At 52.9% G+C, this 19,007-nt stretch overlaps 4 protein-coding genes across 4 annotated transcripts; 2 read left to right on the forward strand and 2 right to left on the reverse strand.

The window, feature by feature from the left end:
- Positions 1–416: 416 nt before the first annotated feature.
- On the forward strand, positions 417–5,392 carry COCSUDRAFT_22357 (Pkinase-domain-containing protein; the record flags this gene model as incomplete). The annotated part of the gene is made up of 12 exons (XM_005650680.1): positions 417–611; positions 705–753; positions 842–873; positions 968–1,039; positions 1,290–1,340; positions 1,699–1,872; positions 2,167–2,295; positions 2,673–2,912; positions 3,431–3,628; positions 4,196–4,330; positions 4,914–5,022; positions 5,307–5,392. Coding segments are annotated over exons 1-12 (1,326 nt in total), but the record flags the coding sequence as incomplete, so codon positions are not given.
- A 1,183-nt stretch (positions 5,393–6,575) lies between these two features.
- On the reverse strand, positions 6,576–7,339 carry COCSUDRAFT_61181 (hypothetical protein; the record flags this gene model as incomplete). Its single annotated transcript, XM_005650681.1, has 3 exons — positions 6,576–6,910; positions 7,019–7,095; positions 7,218–7,339. 3 exons carry the CDS (start codon positions 7,337–7,339, stop codon positions 6,576–6,578), a joined length of 534 nt encoding a protein of 177 aa, XP_005650738.1.
- Positions 7,340–8,385: 1,046 nt separating this feature from the next.
- On the forward strand, positions 8,386–9,137 carry COCSUDRAFT_61182 (hypothetical protein; the record flags this gene model as incomplete). Its single annotated transcript, XM_005650682.1, has 3 exons — positions 8,386–8,568; positions 8,739–8,806; positions 9,032–9,137. 3 exons carry the CDS (start codon positions 8,386–8,388, stop codon positions 9,135–9,137), a joined length of 357 nt encoding a protein of 118 aa, XP_005650739.1.
- A 3,889-nt stretch (positions 9,138–13,026) lies between these two features.
- Positions 13,027–16,777, reverse strand: COCSUDRAFT_27699 (AAA-domain-containing protein; the record flags this gene model as incomplete). Its single annotated transcript, XM_005650683.1, has 7 exons — positions 16,691–16,777; positions 16,086–16,201; positions 15,439–15,638; positions 14,897–15,061; positions 14,391–14,515; positions 13,730–13,846; positions 13,027–13,356 (listed from the first exon to the last, which is right to left on the reverse strand). Exons 1-7 carry the CDS (start codon positions 16,736–16,738, stop codon positions 13,027–13,029), a joined length of 1,101 nt encoding a protein of 366 aa, XP_005650740.1. The 5' UTR covers positions 16,739–16,777.
- Positions 16,778–19,007: the final 2,230 nt, after the last annotated feature.

The following is a 19,007-nucleotide window of genomic DNA, read 5'->3' on the forward strand; positions in this document are numbered from 1 at the left end:
ATAAGCCTCTCGATCCCATGCTGGTGCCTGATCAAGGAAATTCGTGTTCACATGAGGCCCCTTGCAGTCCCGAAATTCAGCAAATCCACTTGCTTAGTCAGATAGCATGTACAGATGGCTTCGTCTGTTTCTTTAGATTTGGTACTTGCGATCGTCTCCCATTTCCGATCCGATCTACATAAATAAGATGTACCAAAACAAGAGAGCTCCCGATCCTGGATGAAAAATGCATGAAGGACCGCATGGATCAGCAGGACACACATATATCAAAATCAAAGTCCCGAGATAGCTTTTTCCCGCAAAGTGACATCAGTCAAGGAGCACCCTGATACTGTGTCACACTTTTGATGCCAGGCGGTGTTCTTTACGTGCATGCACACGCTAGGCATAACAGTAGCCACCAGACGCCAGAGCAAGAGAAGGGGCAGTCCCTGCCCATGTTTCTGGCGGAGTGAGCCTTGGGAAGATGTGGAGCTACCCTGCGTGAGTCTTGCAGCAGGGTGTTCCCTCTGGCTAAAACTGGAGATCGAGGTCTTGTTTGAGGCCTCTTCTTGGGTTACATGGACAGGATAAAAGCTTCATTGAGTCGGAAGAGCACCGAAGGCGACAAGGTACACGGTCCAAGTGGGCATGCCTATGAAAGTCACTGGCTTTCACAGCACCTGAACATGCATCGATGCTGACGGACAAACTCTGATATGCAGGCTGACGCTGGTCAGAAGCGTTACAAAGCAAATTTTGGTGAAACATCAGGTGCGCCCAAGAGTCTTTCACAGATACTTTGACTTGTGGAATGATGTGTGGCAATCACTTGGCTAATTTTCTTTTCGCCAAACCGTAGGATCAGGACAACCGGTAGCAAATGCCAGTGCGGTAAGTGCCAGTGTCCTGACTTCAACTTTCCCTTATCTGCTGCCTGCAATGAATCTTCCCTGATAAAGCGTTAGACGTGGGTGTTATCATGCAGGGGCCCTCAGGAGGGTCGTCTTCTCAGCAAAAATCTGGCTTGAGCAATAACGCGCTGGAAACACTCCCACAGGTGGGGGTCGAGGGTGCATGCCCTTACATAGAGGGGGAGTCTTTGGTGCTTCAGAAAGGATTGATTGCAGACATGTGTCTCTTACGCCGTGCAAGGGATAATAACACAATGCTTTCTTGATTCTGCAATCGTTTCATCCTGTGCAGTGCTGTTCAGAGCAGAAGACATGTCAGCGTGTCAGGGTGGTCACCTGACTTGATGGTGCAGACCGCACTGTTGAACTCATGGTGATCATCTCTGTTTTGTGCAGAGCATGAGGGACCTGAAGCTGCGGGACGAGAGAAGAGAACACAAGGAACCGGTGAGATCTGAGGCACTCTCAAGCTACCAGTATTATCTTTGTATACTGTCCCCGACCTGCCACCTGTGCCTGATACCTGCATTGTCAGCTTCTTTGCGTCAGCACTCTTCTACCAGCTGCATTTGACCTGAGCATGCATACATTTCCACGTCTCAGAGCACAGAAAGCTCGATAGCTCAAGTCAAATTGCTTCTTTGAGCGGGCGTCCTTCTTGGCCTCGTTTGTTTCTTACAGACGCGGGTCAGCCACTGCCCTTACATCGCTTCCAGCCAAGTTGGGGCTGATCCGATGCCTGACTCTGCTTGTCAGAGTCAGCACCCAGAACAGCATCTAAACGCTCGGTGTGTGCTGTGGCCAGGTGTTTGAGGGCAGAGTAGTGGAGGGGGATCCCAACACCTGCGGGCATGTGATCTGCACAGTGGCGGGCAGCGGGCCCAACAAGCAGACCATCAGCTATGCCACAGAGCGCGTGGTGGGCAATGGCTCCTTTGGCGTCGTGTTCCAGGCGACCTGCCTCGAGACCAGGGAAACGGTGCGTTCACATGCCTTGCATGCATCATTTTTGTCTATTTCTTGAAGCCTGAGGTATTCTTCATATTCCAGGATGTGACAGCCAGCTAGATGTGGATTGAGTGGGCGGCCAACACCTGGTCTTTTGGGTTCTTTTTTCCTCTGCATTGAAAAGTTGTCGCGCACTTTCATATACTAGCTGTCCAAGATCTGGCCATCACATTGGCCTGGAACAGGCCACAGGGACTTCTCTTGTGACTGCTTGACACTTCATGTGTGCAGCAGAATACTGACACCTGCTGGCATGTGGGCACAGGTGGCTATAAAGAAGGTGCTGCAGGATAAGCGCTTCAAGAACCGGGAGCTGCAGATCATGAAGATGATGAACCACCCCAACGTCGTCTCCCTCAAGCACTGCTTCTACAGCACCACCGAGAAGGACGAGGTGGGGCGCTGGGTACCATTGCATTATGAGAGCTGCAGAGCATTTAATGAGAGTCAACCGGCGTATATTGAGATCTCTTGGGCTCAGTATTCACATGTGGGGCAAAGAGGTCACACTTCAACCGACTCTCCTGCCCCAGACTGGGTGCTTCGGCTGATGTCAACTACCCTGCTTTATCAGGATGCACACGGGCACATGCTTACCTTCAAATTTACAACTGGAGACAGTCTGGACAAGATGCATGTGCTATCTGTGGTGACGAAAAGATCCAAGCGGTGCAGCTGTGTGTGCCATTATCAAAGCTTCACTTAGGGGCGCACATACTTTATCTTTGAAGCAAGACTCGTCAACCTTACATTTTGAACTTGCGCGGCCAGGTGTACCTGAACCTGGTGCTGGAGTACGTGCCGGAGACGGTGTTCCGCATCGGCAAGCACTACAGCAAGAGTGGCCAGCGCATGCCCACGCTCTTCGTCAAGCTGTACGTGTTCCAGATGTGCCGCGCGCTCGCGCACATCCACGCGATGGGCGTGTGCCACCGCGACATCAAGCCGCAGAACCTGCTCGTCAACACGCACACCCACGAACTCAAGCTGTGCGACTTTGGGTCCGCCAAGGTGCGGCGCCGCTGCATGTCCACCCCTTGCGCCCTGATCGGCTTGCAAGCGAGTGTCAAAAGATCATGCTGGTCATGCCAGGCAACGGGTACCAGCTACCTGCGAGCATGCCCGAATATCATGCCCAGCCTGCGCTTTGATACAAGTCCGGAAGGCCGGTGTTGCCCAGCCAGGAGTGTTTCTTTCTGATGCTGCTTGGTCTTGGCATGCGCGCGCCAAATTCCTGAGCTGGGAGGCTTGACCTGGCGCGTACCAGCCCTCAGTGTGCCCTGCCTCAAAGGAAAGACCTTGTAGCGTGTTGCCAGAGTCTTCTCCTGTCCTGGAGGGCCCTCCAGGAGGCTCCTGACATGTTGCTGGCATGTGTTCTGAGGTAGTAATTTAGTGCATCTTCCGACAGGGCGTGTCAGGCAACACCCTTTTGCCTGTGGAGCAGCGCAGAGGAGAAAGACGCTTGCCGTACCAGAGCTGCCTGGCGTGCTCATGGCATGTGCTGACGTGCTGCGGGCTTGTGCGCACAGGTGCTGGTGAAGGGTGAGCCCAACATCTCGTACATCTGCTCGCGTTACTACCGGGCGCCCGAGCTCATATTCGGCGCGACGGATTACACGACGGCCATCGACCTGTGGAGCGTGGGGTGTGTCATGGCAGAGCTGCTGCTAGGGCAGCCGCTGTTCCCTGGCGAGTCTGGGGTGGACCAACTCGTGGAGATCATCAAGGTGGGGGCGCCTTTCTCAATTTACCTAGCTGCTTCCTCGCGTCCGCATGGGTAACTGGATCGTTTGAGGGTCTGTCAGGACATTGAATCCTGGCCAGAAGTCTGAAGATGCGCAGCCATCTGTAGAGAGGGCAGTGCCATTCGAGCCTCTCCATGGTCTTCCTCCAACTCCAACAGCGAAATCACTGAGAGAGAGAGGCTCATGTTGCAGCCATTGTGTTCACTTACTGGGTGGCAGCCTCACGCTGCAGGACTTCCTGAGTCATTGTATGGAGAGCTCCCTCCAAGGAGGCAACCACACGCGCATTAGCAGCCGCGCCAGTCTTACTGCTCTTGATATGCCTTTCTTTGCTGCACTGAGGGCATATATGAGCAGCACCAGCAGTGAAGCTGCACTGCTGCAGTATTCCTTCTCGGCTCTCTTCTCTACTTAAAAAAGGGGGACACAGAACACACAAGGCAGTGCGAGCGCCAAGTAGGGAGAAAGGGCTGCCACTCGGTGTAATGTATATGCAGTGCTGAAGACTCACTTTACTTTGCTCTGGTTAAACAAGAGACTTGCGTGCAGGTGCTGGGGACGCCTTCTCGAGAAGACATCCATGCGATGAACCCCAACTACACCGAGTTCAAGTTCCCCCAGATCAAGGCGCACCCCTGGTCCAAAGTCTTCTCCAAGCGCCTGCCCACCGACGCCGTCGACCTGGTAATCCTTTCACCTCAGCATCCAGCTCAGTTCTTACTTAGGTGGTCTGAGGAGTTCTATGGAGTCGTTTTGTCAGAGGTCAGGCCCTTATCAAAGGGACAGCCTGTTCCGGCCACGATCAGGCAATCCTGTGACAGGTCAGGACATGCGCAATGACATTGGCAAGAGCGGGCAGGAATCCGGGATATAGAGGGTGTTGGCAGGACTTGCTGTAGAAAGCCTGTGGCACTGGCTGCTGGTATAATGGTGCAGCTCTCTCATTTAGCTTCTATGTGCTGAGCTCTGCTGAACATCAACATCAAGATGGCATTTCGGCCCTGGGCTGAGGCCCGTTCCTCATATTCAGAGGAATCTGATGGGTGGCATAGTAGGCTGCATTGTGCTGCTGTTGCTGCTGCAGAATGCAGTGTTAAACATTGACCGTCAGGCTCCTCAGCAGACTGACAAACTCAGCATGCAGAGGAGCCTGATTGTCCATGTTTAATGCTTTGGGTTCTCCTTGGATGTCGCGCCAATTTCTCATGGATTAGCAGAATATCCTTTGATGGTGAATTGAAAAGATTGTCTCTGCGGGGCTGCCCAGGTGTCGACGCTGCTGCAGTACTCGCCGGTGCGGCGGTGTTCGGCGCTGCAGGCACTGACTCACCCCTTCTTCGACGAGCTCAGAGACGCCTCCACCACCCTCCCCAACGGTGCGCCCACCCTTTCACACATGATAAATCAGGAATACACTAAAGACCAGTAGTGGTATCTGTACCCCCCCGATAGACCCCACCTAACCATTGTACAGACAGTTGCACTTAACATGGCAATTTGACATCTTCCTGCACGAGTACAATGTGTACAATGCAACAAGATGGTAAAATTCATCCTTCCATGGCGCTTACATTGCTCAGCTATCCCCGCATTCTTTTTTTAATCCTCCTGAGGACAGGAACATATTGACTCATATGGGGCAACATGCTGCTGTGCGCAGGGCGGGACCTGCCAGCCTTGTGGAACTGGCAGAAGGGCGAGCTCGATGGGGTGGACGCAGAGCTCTTAGCAGCGTTGCAGCCCAAACAAACATCGCCGCCCTCATAAGCAGCGCACACTTCTGCCGCTGCAGCCATCCCTTGACACCAGGATGCAGCAGCCACATGGAGACGTGCTGCTGTGGTGTGTCTTTGACATGGTAGATAAAATTGTCAGGATAGGCTGCCACCCCTTGCGCAGCCTGCAGTTTCACTTGAGCGTACTTGAGCTTCAGCTTACCTGAGCTGCAGTTGAGCTTCAGTCAAGCATCCTGCAGTCTCATCCTTGGCGCACCACCCCTCGGGGGACTCTAAATCAAGAGGGAGGCAGCTTGATTAAAGTCACTCGCACAGCCTGGCAGCAGCAGACCTTCCCTTACACAGGTGACAGAAACAGCCGGCCCATGCCATGCACACAGTCTTTTCTGGCATGGCCTGAGCAGCTGTAGGACCATGCCGGCTTGCGCCAGCGAACTGGCGATTGACATGTGAGAGATCAAATGGGGTGGGAGGGTGCATGCAAGGGGTTGCTGTGTCCAGCTGTCCTGGCAGCGCAGCCAAGTCTGGCCGGAATAGAGGAGAACAGTGCTTTGATAAGAGCACCCAAGTGACTGGGTTGGCTGCAGCAAAAATGACAAGGGCAGGCATCTTTGGGACCTTGTCGGGAAATCTTTCTGGAGTGCGTTTGAAAGGAGTGCGCCTGTTTGGGTGCATGGCAGTGTGACAGCGACGCCGACGGGCCCCTGCACGATGTTGTTAGATATGTGTATTACCACCGCTGGCAATTACATATGACCTTGGACATAATCTGGGGCAAAAAACCATACGAGGCCCGGGGCCGCTTTTGTGCATTCAAATTTTGGGAGGCGGCCAGTTGAGGACGCCCATGCAAGCGTGGAATGTGATTCTGCTGACACACCGGAGGTCAGGACACTTCAGAGCATAATTATATTGTTATTTTTATAGTATCGATTGAGGCGCTTGTGTAAGTACTATTCAGGCAGGCATTTGGAGCCTCCTTGTAAGCATCTGGAGCCTCCTGGTACACATAGATTTCTCACCCTACACTAATCCAGACGAGCCGTGTGAGGTAATCGATTTCTCAATTGGAAGCTTCCTGACCCATACTCGGAAGCATACCAAAGTGTACTCACCGCCTTCCAGGTCCCGTCTGGTGGGCTGGACGCCGGTAAGCATCAAGAAGGCGACCTTCAGCTCCGGCTTTTTGGTGTTCAGGCTCTCGGCGCCCCTGTCGCAGAGGTGATGGGTATGAAGCCAGCGGCGAAAATCGCTGCCATGCGGCGGGCATCCTCATCGCTGACCTTGCGCTTGCACCCAGGACGCGGCCTGTGGTTCATCGCATGGTTGTCTGCCCTCCATTTCTTGAGGCAGTCGTGTAGAAACCTGTATTGGTCTTTTACCTGGTGAGCCTCTGGGTGCTGCCCGAAGGTTGCCAGCGCCGCGCGGAGATCGCACGGGTTGCAGAGCATGGCCTCGAAGGCGGCCCCCTTCAAGCCCGGCCCCTTGTACCAGGCCGCCCTGCCCTGCCCTGACCGCTGCCGCTTCCCTGCAGGCACAACACTTGGTGAGCAACTCCTTCTGGCATGCATTCTGATATACATCCAATGCACGTTGGGGCTGAGTGCGTCACACCTGAGGCCATTACAATGATTACGGCAAATTATAACGGCGGCCGCCGCCGCTGCGCCCGGGAGATACACCTTGCTGGCATCCTCTAGCAATGGCCGTTTCCTGCATGCATGTCACAGACAAATCAGAGCGCAGTCAGAGCACTTTGGGCCCTTGATGTAGATTAGCCTGGCAAATGGGCAGTTTGGCCAATTTTGCCTGGGAAAAGGGGTCATCGACAAAACCTGTTGCCGCTCACAGGGACCTCAGCTGGACAATCGGAGTAGCGGGCGTCGCGCAGGACACCAATGGCACCGTGCACACTGAAAGGGGTGAGATCAACAGCCCTTTGTGCAAATTCACGCATGTGCCTTTCAGAAGGCAGACCCTAGGATTTTGAGGAAAGAGGTTACTCCATGTTGAGCCTTCCCAGCCTTGCCCCTTCACGACACTGGTGATACTTTTTTGTATGCCTCGTGGGATCTGTGATTTAGGGCTCAGCTGCTTGAATGTGTGTGTGTGTGTGTGATGGTGCTGGTGTGCAGGAACAAAACGACGCTTGGGGCAGCGCTTTTGGGGAGGTGTCAGTTGGTTCATGGAAGACACAGCTGAGATCTGAAGCCCTGCTGCACATCATCAACTCAACTGACAGTATTTTCACCCATGCTGGAATATTGGCACCTGTTGCATCGTTCTTGGAGTTTGGGCCCATGCAGACTGAATGGCGCCGGTGATTGTTTGGCGAACTATGGGCGGTGAAGCCGGTAAATCAATTTGACTCCCTGTGAGATATCCTTGTCCTCCCAAATTTCCAATCTTTTCAGTTCATGATATGCCCCAGCTGCTCAGCTCAGCCTGCTAGCTATTTCTGGTTGCATTGACATATTTGCAGAGCAGAGAATGTTTATTTATTTGAGTTTGTCCATGTCCTCAAGAGCATGGCCTCTAAGATGGAAAAATATTGAAGCAATAATGGAGTCTTCTGGGAGTGTACTAGCAGTGCTAGACAACCTCATGACTTGCGCCTTACGAACGCTGATCTCCATTTCCCATTGGCCAAATGTGTCATCATTCTGAGAGCATGCTCACTCTCAGCTACGAGCTTGCCTTAGGCCTTAAGGGCAACGAGGACAGGGTGTGCCAAAAAGTTTACTAGGTTGCCCAACATGTTCCTCAGCGTGAAACATTTGCAAACTTGCCCACATTGATAGCACTTTCATCGGTCCCAGATTAGGTGATGCTGCTGAGATCAACACCGGCAGCAAAACCCCTGCTGAGTTGTGGAATAGGACTACTGACCCTAACGCCTTGTAACGCTCCTCCACCAACACCACTCTCCCAGATAGCGTGTGCTCAAGTGGACGAGTGTCCTTTTATTGTGAATTACTGAGAGTTCATTTTAAAGGTGCAAATATGGCCGACGGTCCTTACGCACTAAACGACGATGGTACAGCCATGGATCCGGCTGCTTTCCGGCAGGCGCTGAAATCTGATCCGGAAAAGATGGAGGCGCTGAAAGAAGAGCCTGAAACATTGCGAATTGTGATGGGGGACGACATGCATGCCTTTCAGGAGCTGATCAAAGGCGTTTACCAGGTGCGAAGCGCCACGGCATCTTAAATTCTAGGCTTGAGACGTGAACCTTCAGATCGCATTTCAACGAAATGAACCATTCCTATCATCCCTACTAGCTGTGAGGAGTGTTTGGGCCGTCGCAGCAAGCATTCTTCGTGTTTGGTGAAACGGTGTCCGGTGAATGCTGGCAGGCAGAAAAGAAGCGGATAGAGCGTGCCAGCAAATCAATGTCAGAGAGGACAATTGATGCTCAGAGAGCGTCAGCTACTGTTCCTAGGTCAGAATTCAGGACCTTTGGTTCTCAAAGTACTCTACGTCGAACAGCATCCACAAAAACAAACACTGTGCTATTAAGCCTCTCCGATCATCACTAGCGTTGAGCATGGATGCATTTTGATTTTCTTTCTACCAGTGTCAAAATAATGGATGCGAAACAATCTGCACACCTCCGACTTTAAACCTGTTGCGGTGGGCTTCCCTGCAGGGATACCGTGCAGTTGTACCAGCAGTTGCATGCCTCTGGGCTGCAGTACGGGCCGGCCTTCCGTCTGCTGCGCAATGTGCACACTCCGGACCTTAGCGCTCAGTGATGCCTGCCGCTTGGCTGCACACAGCCGTGACCTGCATCAGTCTGTTAAATTCCTTCCCGCTGATCTTTGTGCCTGGCAAGTTGCCGAGAGGGAGAGGTGCACATCAGATTGGGGAATGCAGTCATGCGACATGCATGCTGATGGCACAGACGAAAGTGCAAGGCAGAGGGGTGAATCTGTTAGGCCTGTGATTGCTGACAAGTCTTTCTTTTGAGGGTAAGAGTGAGCCTCAGGTCTAGCTGTCTCCGCTCAATTGGGTGGGCAAGTGTTTGCCAATCACGATGACAACTTGATCAAATTGCGGATCTTGGCGAGTACCTGATACTGTGCAGATCACACACCAGTAGATTGACTGCCCATAGACATGGCATCTCTGCAGAGACCAATGCAAGCCATTCCACATTGAAGATCCTGTGGCCTCTTGCGTATGTGAAAAATGTGTTTTTGCAGCAAGCATTCCGCACTCTTCATTTTGAGGGAATATGATTGGTTACATTTATTTCCTGCACTCCGATAGGGGACCCAAGACTAGTGCCCAGCGTCGGATGACTCACAGCGCAACTAAATGGAATGAAACCCGCCCAGAACTGAGCAGTGCTCAGGACATCTGGAATGTGTTTACTTGGATGCTCATTCACCAAAAGAGAAGGTTGCTCGGTCAACGCTGGCAGCACAATTCTGCTTGCCTGCGGACGCTGGATGCACAATGCTGCATGCCAGAAGATGCCCGAATGTGGGCTGGATCTGATCAAATGACACGTCTGACTGACAAAACTGGCCTGACAGCACACAATGGATGAGTCAAAGGCCGCTCAGAGGAGTGTGCCCATTCTTGTGGGGATGCCGCACTAGCATGACAGGGATCTGACTGGAACTTGGCCTGCAATCACACAACAGAACTCCTCAAATTTTGAAACTACAGCAGACAGCCTGTTTTCCATCAGGCAGGCTGAAAGCTTACCACCTGTGTCTCACATAGTGAACAGTAAAAAGTGCATTTGGTGGAGACATGCAGGCTGCAACATACCGCATGCTGCCACTTGTCACAGGGGGTCAATACACCCCTGCTGCTTGATCGGCAGGTGCACCGCAGCACTGGTAGCAAGGGCAACACACACAGTCCTGCAATACACAACATAACGTCAATTACTAGCCATGAATACGAAGGGCATCGAATGAAGGCAGACTGAAAGCCAAGGTCTCGGTCACAGAAGCATGGGTAAAGATGCACGTAGTTTGGAGAGGCGTGAGCCCTTTTATATCTCACCTCAATGCACTTTGCGCATTCGTCCACCTGTTGGTAGAAAGCACATCCAATGGTCAGCTTCTCACTATTGGCAGTAACGGTACGATCCTGCAGTACATCGTGCGTTGCCACCTGGAAGCACTTCAGTACAGGAGAGCAGGAATGTGGAGCTTACTGCGCAACAGCAGCAGAGGCAGACGATGATGTCCTTCAGGCAACCCATGACTTCCGGGTGATATGCGACCTGCAAGAGAACAAAACCTATGTCGGAAATTTCCGGAGGCGCATGTTTAAGCTTGCTACTTGAGATCTGGCCAAAGAATTGTCATGAAAAGATGACAAATCCTGATGTAACATCCTTTCTGACAAATATTTTGAGCCCTTGAGCATCTTCACGGTGAAGCAGTACAGCTGGTGGTGCAATCCCGCCAAAGCTGTTGTACGGCCTTTCTCAATGGAATGCCTTCTGAAGTTGCTGATTGAGCAAGCTAGAGCAAAACTTGTGCATTCAAGCGGCACCAGTGCCTTTCAATTCACTCAGCGAGATGAAGTGCTTCACAGAGCGGATTGGATTGGTGACACATGCGGTGTTCGCGGAACATACCTCACGAAGAAGATGTGGGCCTGGTGTCGGATCGTAGGGATGCCAGGGGTTCTCACTTACAAGACGAGGTTATTCAAAACTTATTCTGTTGGAACAGGTGGAAGGTATTATGGGACAAAGAGAGCAACTCAGATCCCAGCTTCTCGCCGAACGCGTATCGCCGGTTTTGGCTAACTGGACCGATTCGCCTTTGTTGCCATGCCCAAAAGCCACTGCATGTTACTGAATACTAAAAAAGAATGCAAGACATATGCAAGGCAGATCTCTCTTTCACGCCAAAGCATTCCAGATTGAGCTGCTCATGAGCTGCATTTGATACAAGTGTGATTGGCGCTGGTGGCATTCGTCTTGCAAGATTGGTCCAAATTGGTCGCTGGTGGCAAAACTCTTTGATACTGCAGCTGCCCAGTGAATGCGCATATGCATGTTCGAGAGTGAGTCAGTGACTCGCTCCGGGACGCTCCCCCTACATTGCAAGAATACACTGTCATCCGTCTTACAGAGAAGGATTTTGCAAGTCAGTAATTATACACTTGGTGATGACTACACTAATTTTCAGGCCTGGGGGCTATCCTTCATGAAAGGGGACACCAATGGATACATTCAAAGACAAGTTGTCAGGCTTGCAGCATAACTTGAACCTGACCTCATCTAAAGATTGCCTTCGCACGCGCAGTGAACACACAAAGTAAAGATTTCCCAGACCCTTGCACAAAGCCATCTCCTTCAGAGTCATTCACAACCCAAGTAGATTCATGCAGCATCATCCTCCCTTGCATCACAGCGTTTGTCAACAGCAATAGCCGCCTCGCCGCTTTAAGTTTGAATTCGAGTGGGCTCCTGCGCCAACCAGCCATAGTTGCACGACACGGCACCAAAAAGTGCCGACACGGCGTGTCGGAGGCACGTGTCGGAGGCCTTCCGGTCGTCCATTTAAAAAATCGAGCCGGGTTCAGCCGTTTGGCGACCAGTGCAGTCACAAACCGTCACAAGCTTTTAAAAACGCAGCCTAAATTTTGAATTATAGCGTCCGAAAGTTTACGACGCGGACGTGTCGTGCAACTATGCAACCAGCCACCCCAAGCTGCAGCTGAGAGCATGCGCTCTATGACAGCAAAGGGCAGCTGTCAATTTGGCACACATGCATACCTTAAACAATCCAATCAGCAATGCCAAAAGGCTGCGATGCCCCGAATTAGGCCAGCCTATCGGACTTGCATGCTGCTTGCTTCCAGACACCGCCTCCCGCAACTCTAAATATATCTCACACCACCGGGGAAGAGAGATGCCTTATTGCTTGGTGCAGCGGGAGACTGCATGAGCACGAGTGACCTATTGGCTTGGCATGCTTGATTCATGGGGCAACCCTGTCACACCCCTACAAGAGAGGGTGATAACACATTGAGAGAGGGCCTAATCCAGACTGGCAGAAAGGTCCTGCGTGTTTGCTTCCTGCGTGTTCCATTCATGCACCCACGAAAAAGGGTGATGCTAGCACTTTCACGCCCCCGGAACAGAGGGTGCTGATAGTATGAAAAGTGCCTCATCAGGACTGGCCCATGGGTGTGGCATGCTTGCGTCCGGGGAGCAACCCTGTCACTCACCCCCATAAGAGGGAGATACAAGTTTGGTGCAGCGCCTGTTCAGGACTGGCTGAGGCTTGCTTGTTGGGGCCACCCTCTCACACCCCTGGAAGAAAGGGCAGTACATATCGGCGCAGCGCCTGATCAGGACTGGCCCATGGGCGTGGCACGCACGGGAGACGAGCGCGAGACGCTCTCCAAAAGCGAGTCATTCAGCCGGCGCACCCAGCTGCGGGGGCCGGACAGAATGGATGACTGACCCCCGTTCACGCCAAAGCGCGTCCGCTGCGTAGCTTCCACCAGCTCCCGCATGCTCACTGCCTGCGCGACACCACAAATGACAAATTCATTACTAAACCCCAGTATAAATTTTGTGTGTAAGGTGCAGGACATCCGCTTCTTGTTCATTTGGCTGTGTGCCACCTGCCGGGCATCTCCATGCATGCATGGCTGTGGCTAGAGGCCCCTCATGAGAAGAAGCAGAGGCTTCTTGCGGACATGAGGCAAGAGGAGGTGCGCGGCAAGCTTTGTAGACAAACTCAAGCCAGGAGGCCAATTCTGCACATTGAGAAACAGCGCCCAGCATTGCTCTCCTCTCGACCTTCCAAAACTATAACAAACAGAGGCCCTCTGTGCAAGTACATGCAAAAAGGCGCGCACCTCGGCTTCCTTGCGGCCGGCGAGCAGCGCGGCCTCGTTGATGACATTTGCCAGCTCAGCGCCGCTGAAGCCGCCAGTGATCTTCGCCAGCGCCCGACACGCGCTCCCCCGGTCCAGCTCCGGCGCCTGGAGGGCATAGACATTGTTGCCAATACGTCAAAGGTTTCAGTTCAAAGCAACATGCATGTATGTGTGTGCAGATATAAGAGCGAAAATGCGCATCAGTGTCGAAGCTGCTGGTGGTCTTTGAGGCAACAAACAATGCCCCAGCAGCAGCTTCGACCCATTGACGTGGCAGGGAGATCAACAATTGGAGCTCTGGCAAGGCACACCATGGGCAGAGAACGCAGGGCAGCTCATGACTGCAACAGATGTATATCTTGTTGCAGTGATGAGCCGCCCTGCGTTATGTATAACCAGGAAGAGACCCCCTCCAGTGCAGGTCTCTGATGTCAAGAAAACGGCGGCGAGTGGCGGGCGTTTGGTTTCAAATTCGCACCATGGGGATGGAGCGGAGGTGGACTGCCAGGATGTCGGCGCGGCCGCGCTCGTCCGGCAGAGGAACCACCACTCGCCGAGACAGCCGCCCGGGACGCGTCAATGCCGGGTCCAGCACCTGCGCGCACATGCGCCGCTTAACATGTGCTCTTGATTCAAAAATCACCTATTCAAACCCAGGACCCCCGTCAGTCCGCACAGGTGTCAGTGCCGACTACAGCAAGTGCGAGATAGTGATACATGACTTGACTGGGAGAGTTCGCAGTGAAGTGCAGGTCCCTCTGATGGGCATCACATGCTGGGTCCCTTGCCACTGCCGGAGGAGCTAGCCCTACACTTGGAACCGTTTTCAGGGCGGCACCAGCAAGAATGCCGCAGCACACAGTCGTGGAGAAATGGCACATGGCAAACCACCCAATCTTGGAGACTCATCATTTTGCGGCTGTCTGATGGTGAGACGACAACGGCGAACAAGCACAAGCACAAAAAACAACAAAACCGATGCCCACCAAGAAGATACTGATCTGCCATGTGGAATTGCTTGGCAAAGTGGCAAAGCCAAAAGAACCCTTCCCTCATCTGCTCTTCAGCGTCAGAAGGAGCACCTGCGCTGTTTTATTTCAATTTCTTTTCAAACATAATTTCAAGCGGCCCGCGCGCACCTCCGGGCGGTTGGTGGCTGCGAGCAGGAGGACGCCCGGGCGGCCCTCAAAACCGTCCAGCTCCGTCAGCAGCTGATTCAGCGTCTGGTCCCTCTCCTCATTTGTCCCCATGCCCCGCCGCCCGCCTGCATGAAAAATTCACTTCAGACGCTGTTGTATTGCCGGCATGCATGATGATTTCTCAGAGCCCGCATGCCGCTCCCTGGCATTGCATTAGTGCAGAGGACTACATTGAAGCATCCACAGCCACACACCAACCAATCTTTTAACCGACTGTTTCAAGGTACATCAGCTGAAGGCAGGTCAGCATGCAAGGTAACAAATATCACCGGGGCAAAATGGGACGTACTTGCAAGGATTCATAGATCAAGTCCCACTGGAAAGAGGTGTCCTTCCAGGTGCAGTGACTACGGTAATATAGAGGTCATGACAGCATGTTGGGTCCGTCCCACAACAGCAACACTCATGCATTGTTCATAAGAGACAGCTGCAGGGCGGTGATTCACCCACAGCGTCCAGCTCGTCGATGAAGACCACGCAGGGCGCCTTCTTGCGCGCCTCGGCAAATAAGTCACGGATGCGCGCGGCGCCGCGGCCGACAAACAGCTCCACAAACTCGGACGCCGACGCAGCGAAGAAGGGAACGCCTGCCTCTCCTGCCACCGCCTTGGCTGCAGGCAGGAAGTGACACCCGGCTCACCTCAGCAGTCCGCAGCCCGCAAAATGAGAAAGAAAGCCAGAGCATGCAGATGACAAACTTGCTGGTGAGTTTTCAAAAGAAAACACTTCAAAGGTCTGAAGAAAGTCGTAAAGCTGAAGCTCTGCCAACCTTTTCCAACTCGACACATTGGGCAGCGTCCCTGGGCTGGACCTGCAACAAGATTGCATGCATGCCAGAGTCTCCTGTCTTGGAAAGCGGCATGGATGAGCCCCCAGCAAGCCTGATTGATATCACTCATGCCTCTTCTCATGACAGGAAAGTCGGACATGCTTGCACAGATCACTTGGAGGGGCATCCTGGAGAGGCTTGCAAGAGGCTGTGACTCACCGAGCAGCGTCTTGCCGGTGCCAGGGGGTCCGGTAAGCAGCACGCCCGAGGGGGTTTTTGCATTCAGACGCGCATATCGGCGAGCGTCCCTTAGGCAGGCCACAACCTCCAGCAGCTCCTCCTTGGCTGTGTCGAGCCCCGCCACATCCCTGAATGTCACCGGCGGCGCCGCCAGCTTGCTCCCCGTCCCCTTCTTGGCCCTGCAGCGCACCAGCATGGATTCAAAACTCCAAATGAGAGTTGAAATATGCTAAACTCAATCGCTGAGTCGCTGAGAACTGTGTTACGGTGTTCAGATATTTGACCCATGGCTTAGTGGCAAAGTTTGGGCAAGAAGCGCCTCTTGGATTATTGAGGACAGGTAGAATAGTGTCTTGAAAAATAGAAATTAAAGAGTACGGTAATCATCTTTCATCATATCCCATCTTTATCGGAAATAATTACGGGCAATGTGCAGCACCCCGCTGCACATGCAACACTTCGCTGCACATGCAACAGGCTGCAAGCTCACAGACATGACATGCATGGCCATTTGTAATCCCCAGAAGCATGCAAAGCATCCAATTCATGAAAGCATGCGGGCACAGCTTTCCTTCTGCAGGGCACAGCATGCAGAGTGATTATCTCTTTGGAGCTGAGGGACCCACCTAGAGGGCGTCCTGCTCTGTATCGCGTGGCGCACAAAGAGGTACAATGGCACCAGTGGCAGCCATAGCGCCAGTGTCGTGCCCACAATCCGTCCCAGCGCCCCTGACATTGACGCCTGCACCATTAGCACACGTCATTCAACACCCACGCACCGTGCCCACGGTTGATTGGGTCTTGCTTGGATCTGGCGAGTCCATCAAGGGGTAGGATTTTGGCAGCCTTTACTGCAGCTTGTCTGCAGACGCACCTTGCTTCTAGCAGGAAAAGCGTGTAATAATAATAATATTTCAACACCCACCCATCTGTAAACGTATTGAAGGACATCACACCGAAAACATCCCTTACATTGCGCCATGATATCTTGTGCTGGCACAACGTGAATGTTAAAATATCATTTGTAGATCCAACACATTCACAACAGTAGTCCTTGCTGTAACTCCAGGATCGTCAGTGTCAAATGAACAATGTCAATGAGAGACATACTGGGCAGAAACATACACAAGCAAAGCAGAGTAAAAGGGCAATAGATTTGCTGCCTGGCTGTTCTAGTTCTTGGAATTGGAGCTACACAGCTTGTAACAGAGCCTAACAAAAAGATGCGTGCCTTGACAGCACCAAATTCAACGCCGGCCGCCACAAGCACAGGGATCATGTTGGGGTCGGACACGCGCTTTGTCACAAAGTGAGGAGCCACGCCGCCGCGTTCCCTCCGTGCAGCCTCCGCCGATGCGCCTGAAACAGCCATCTTGAGTTAGTATTCGAAATTCCAAGTCGAAGAGACATGACCTGCATTCCTGCTGCTGTGCAGGCTGTGTTTGCAGTGTGAGTTGCATGGCAGAGTGTTGTGCCCCACGCCTAGCTGCCCAATTTACGAAGACCCTCACATCTTCATAAGATATTACAGGAAGCAAAGAACACTTTCCTGCCAACCAGCCGAAGCATGCATGAGGAACCCAGATTGGTGCTAGTGCATGTGGGAATGGCAGACCCTTGCACCACTTGCTTAAGCATAACAAGCCTTCGTGATGCAATGGATGGCTGAGATGCCGTCCCTCTCTATTGACATCCATCCAGAATCAGCATGTACCTGAGGTGGAGGCGACTGCGTCCGCGTCTTGTGTGGCGCCTGCAGGCCGCGGCTGCACGCTGAAATACACCTTCTGCAGGCTCTCATCGATGCGCGCCTGCTTCACGTTGCCCGACCTCACCAGGTCCAGGAACTCTGAGTACACCACCTGTGCAGCCACCACAGCACACATTTTGCTCGAACTCTCGGTCTTCAAAATATGTCCTTTCAACCTTGGAGCGAACATGGTATCCCTTGGGTCCGGTATCGGGCTGGCCAGCTGCTGCCAGGCACCTTGCAGCTCGTGACAAGCCCACCAGAAAAGCATGCATGTAAGCAGCAGTAGGCGCTGCGGACTGCCTTGCACAATTCCAGCAAATTCATATCAGGCACCATTTCTGATTTATTAGTAACGTGAGCAGTGCTGAGTCTGACAATGACTCACCTCCTGGGGAGCGGATGAGTAGCGCGCTCCGGGTACCTGCGCAAAACCACTGACGAGCGCCATGCCCAGCACAAAGACCACGCCCCACAGCAACGACCTGCACCGCCATTTCCAAACCTCTTTCAACTGTTGCGCAGGCATGCCATGCCCCTTGCAAATATGCACACATGACAATCTCATCCAGTCTGCAGCAAACCACTTCCGGCCCTCTGTGCGCAGGGAGAGCGACACAGAACATTCCACCAAGGCGCCATGGCCCCAAAGCAGCAGCAAGCCCTCGAGTAATGGATCTTCCGAAGCTGGCTCGAGCATTCATGCGGGCGGCAACACAGATGACTGGCGCAGATGTGGGGAAGTGCAGAAAGCAGGCTACTCTCAATCAACCCCACAAGCCGAGGATACGGTGAGCGCGCAGCACCACTTCTTAAATCCTTCTCATCTGAACAGCTACGCACGGATTGAACTGAAGTGCATGAGAGGCGCGAGGGCACACCCGCTCTTGAGCCGCGTGACTGCTTGTGAGAAGAGCTGGAGGACGCCGCGCGCAGTGGCTTGCAGCAGGCGCAGACAGCGCAGTCCCAGCCGCAAAATCACCAACGCCAGCCGCTGGAAGGGGTTTGGGCTGCTGCCACCGCTGTCTGCCAGCTCCCCCTTGTCACCTGACGTTCCCTCTGCGACAGCCAGCAGCAATAGCGTGAGATTTGCTCAATTTGTAAAGTGTGTAGGTTGAAAAGTTTTAGGCTCTTGCTTATTGGCTGACGGGCACAGCTTGAAATTTTGCTGCTGTAATGGCAAAATAACTTGAGCACTTGCAAGCTCGTCTTGTTCTGACCTGTGTTGTGCCCTCTGCTGCAGCCAGCAGCCTTGGCTGGGAAATTCCTTCAGAGCAAAGCAACAGCTTGACACACACATGCACCAGGCCGAGAGAGCAAGAGCCGCAGCAGCGGATTGAAGGAGATAGGCGATCTGACCAGGTATAAAGCGCATGATCGCACAACTTTGATGCTCCATATACATTTAATATCGCCCACATTGTCGAACTGAAGAAACATTCACGAGCCTGATACAGACTGCATGCAACGTCCATTGGGCTAGAGGCATGCAGTGATGTTTGACGCATGAAGAACGCTTTGGCGCAAGAAGGCCATGCAGCTAGTGTGATGCCATAGGGCGCAATTATGCACCACACCTGCCGAAGTGGCCTCAAGATCGATCATGACAGGACTCTCAGAATCCTCTGGTCGCTTTGCAGGAAGTGCTGCAGAAGCTGTGACCCTCGTGGCACCTGCACGCCTCCTGCTGCATGGCCCTGCAAGGAAAAAAGCGTGTTAGGAACGTCCAGCACCATATCTGCCATGCGATAGCATAGCTTTTAAGCTGCACATCAGAACACGGTGGCCGATATCCAGA

Source organism: Coccomyxa subellipsoidea (assembly GCF_000258705.1).
Source record: "Coccomyxa subellipsoidea C-169, whole genome shotgun sequence".
NCBI classification, from domain to species: Eukaryota; Viridiplantae; Chlorophyta; class Trebouxiophyceae; family Coccomyxaceae; genus Coccomyxa; species Coccomyxa subellipsoidea.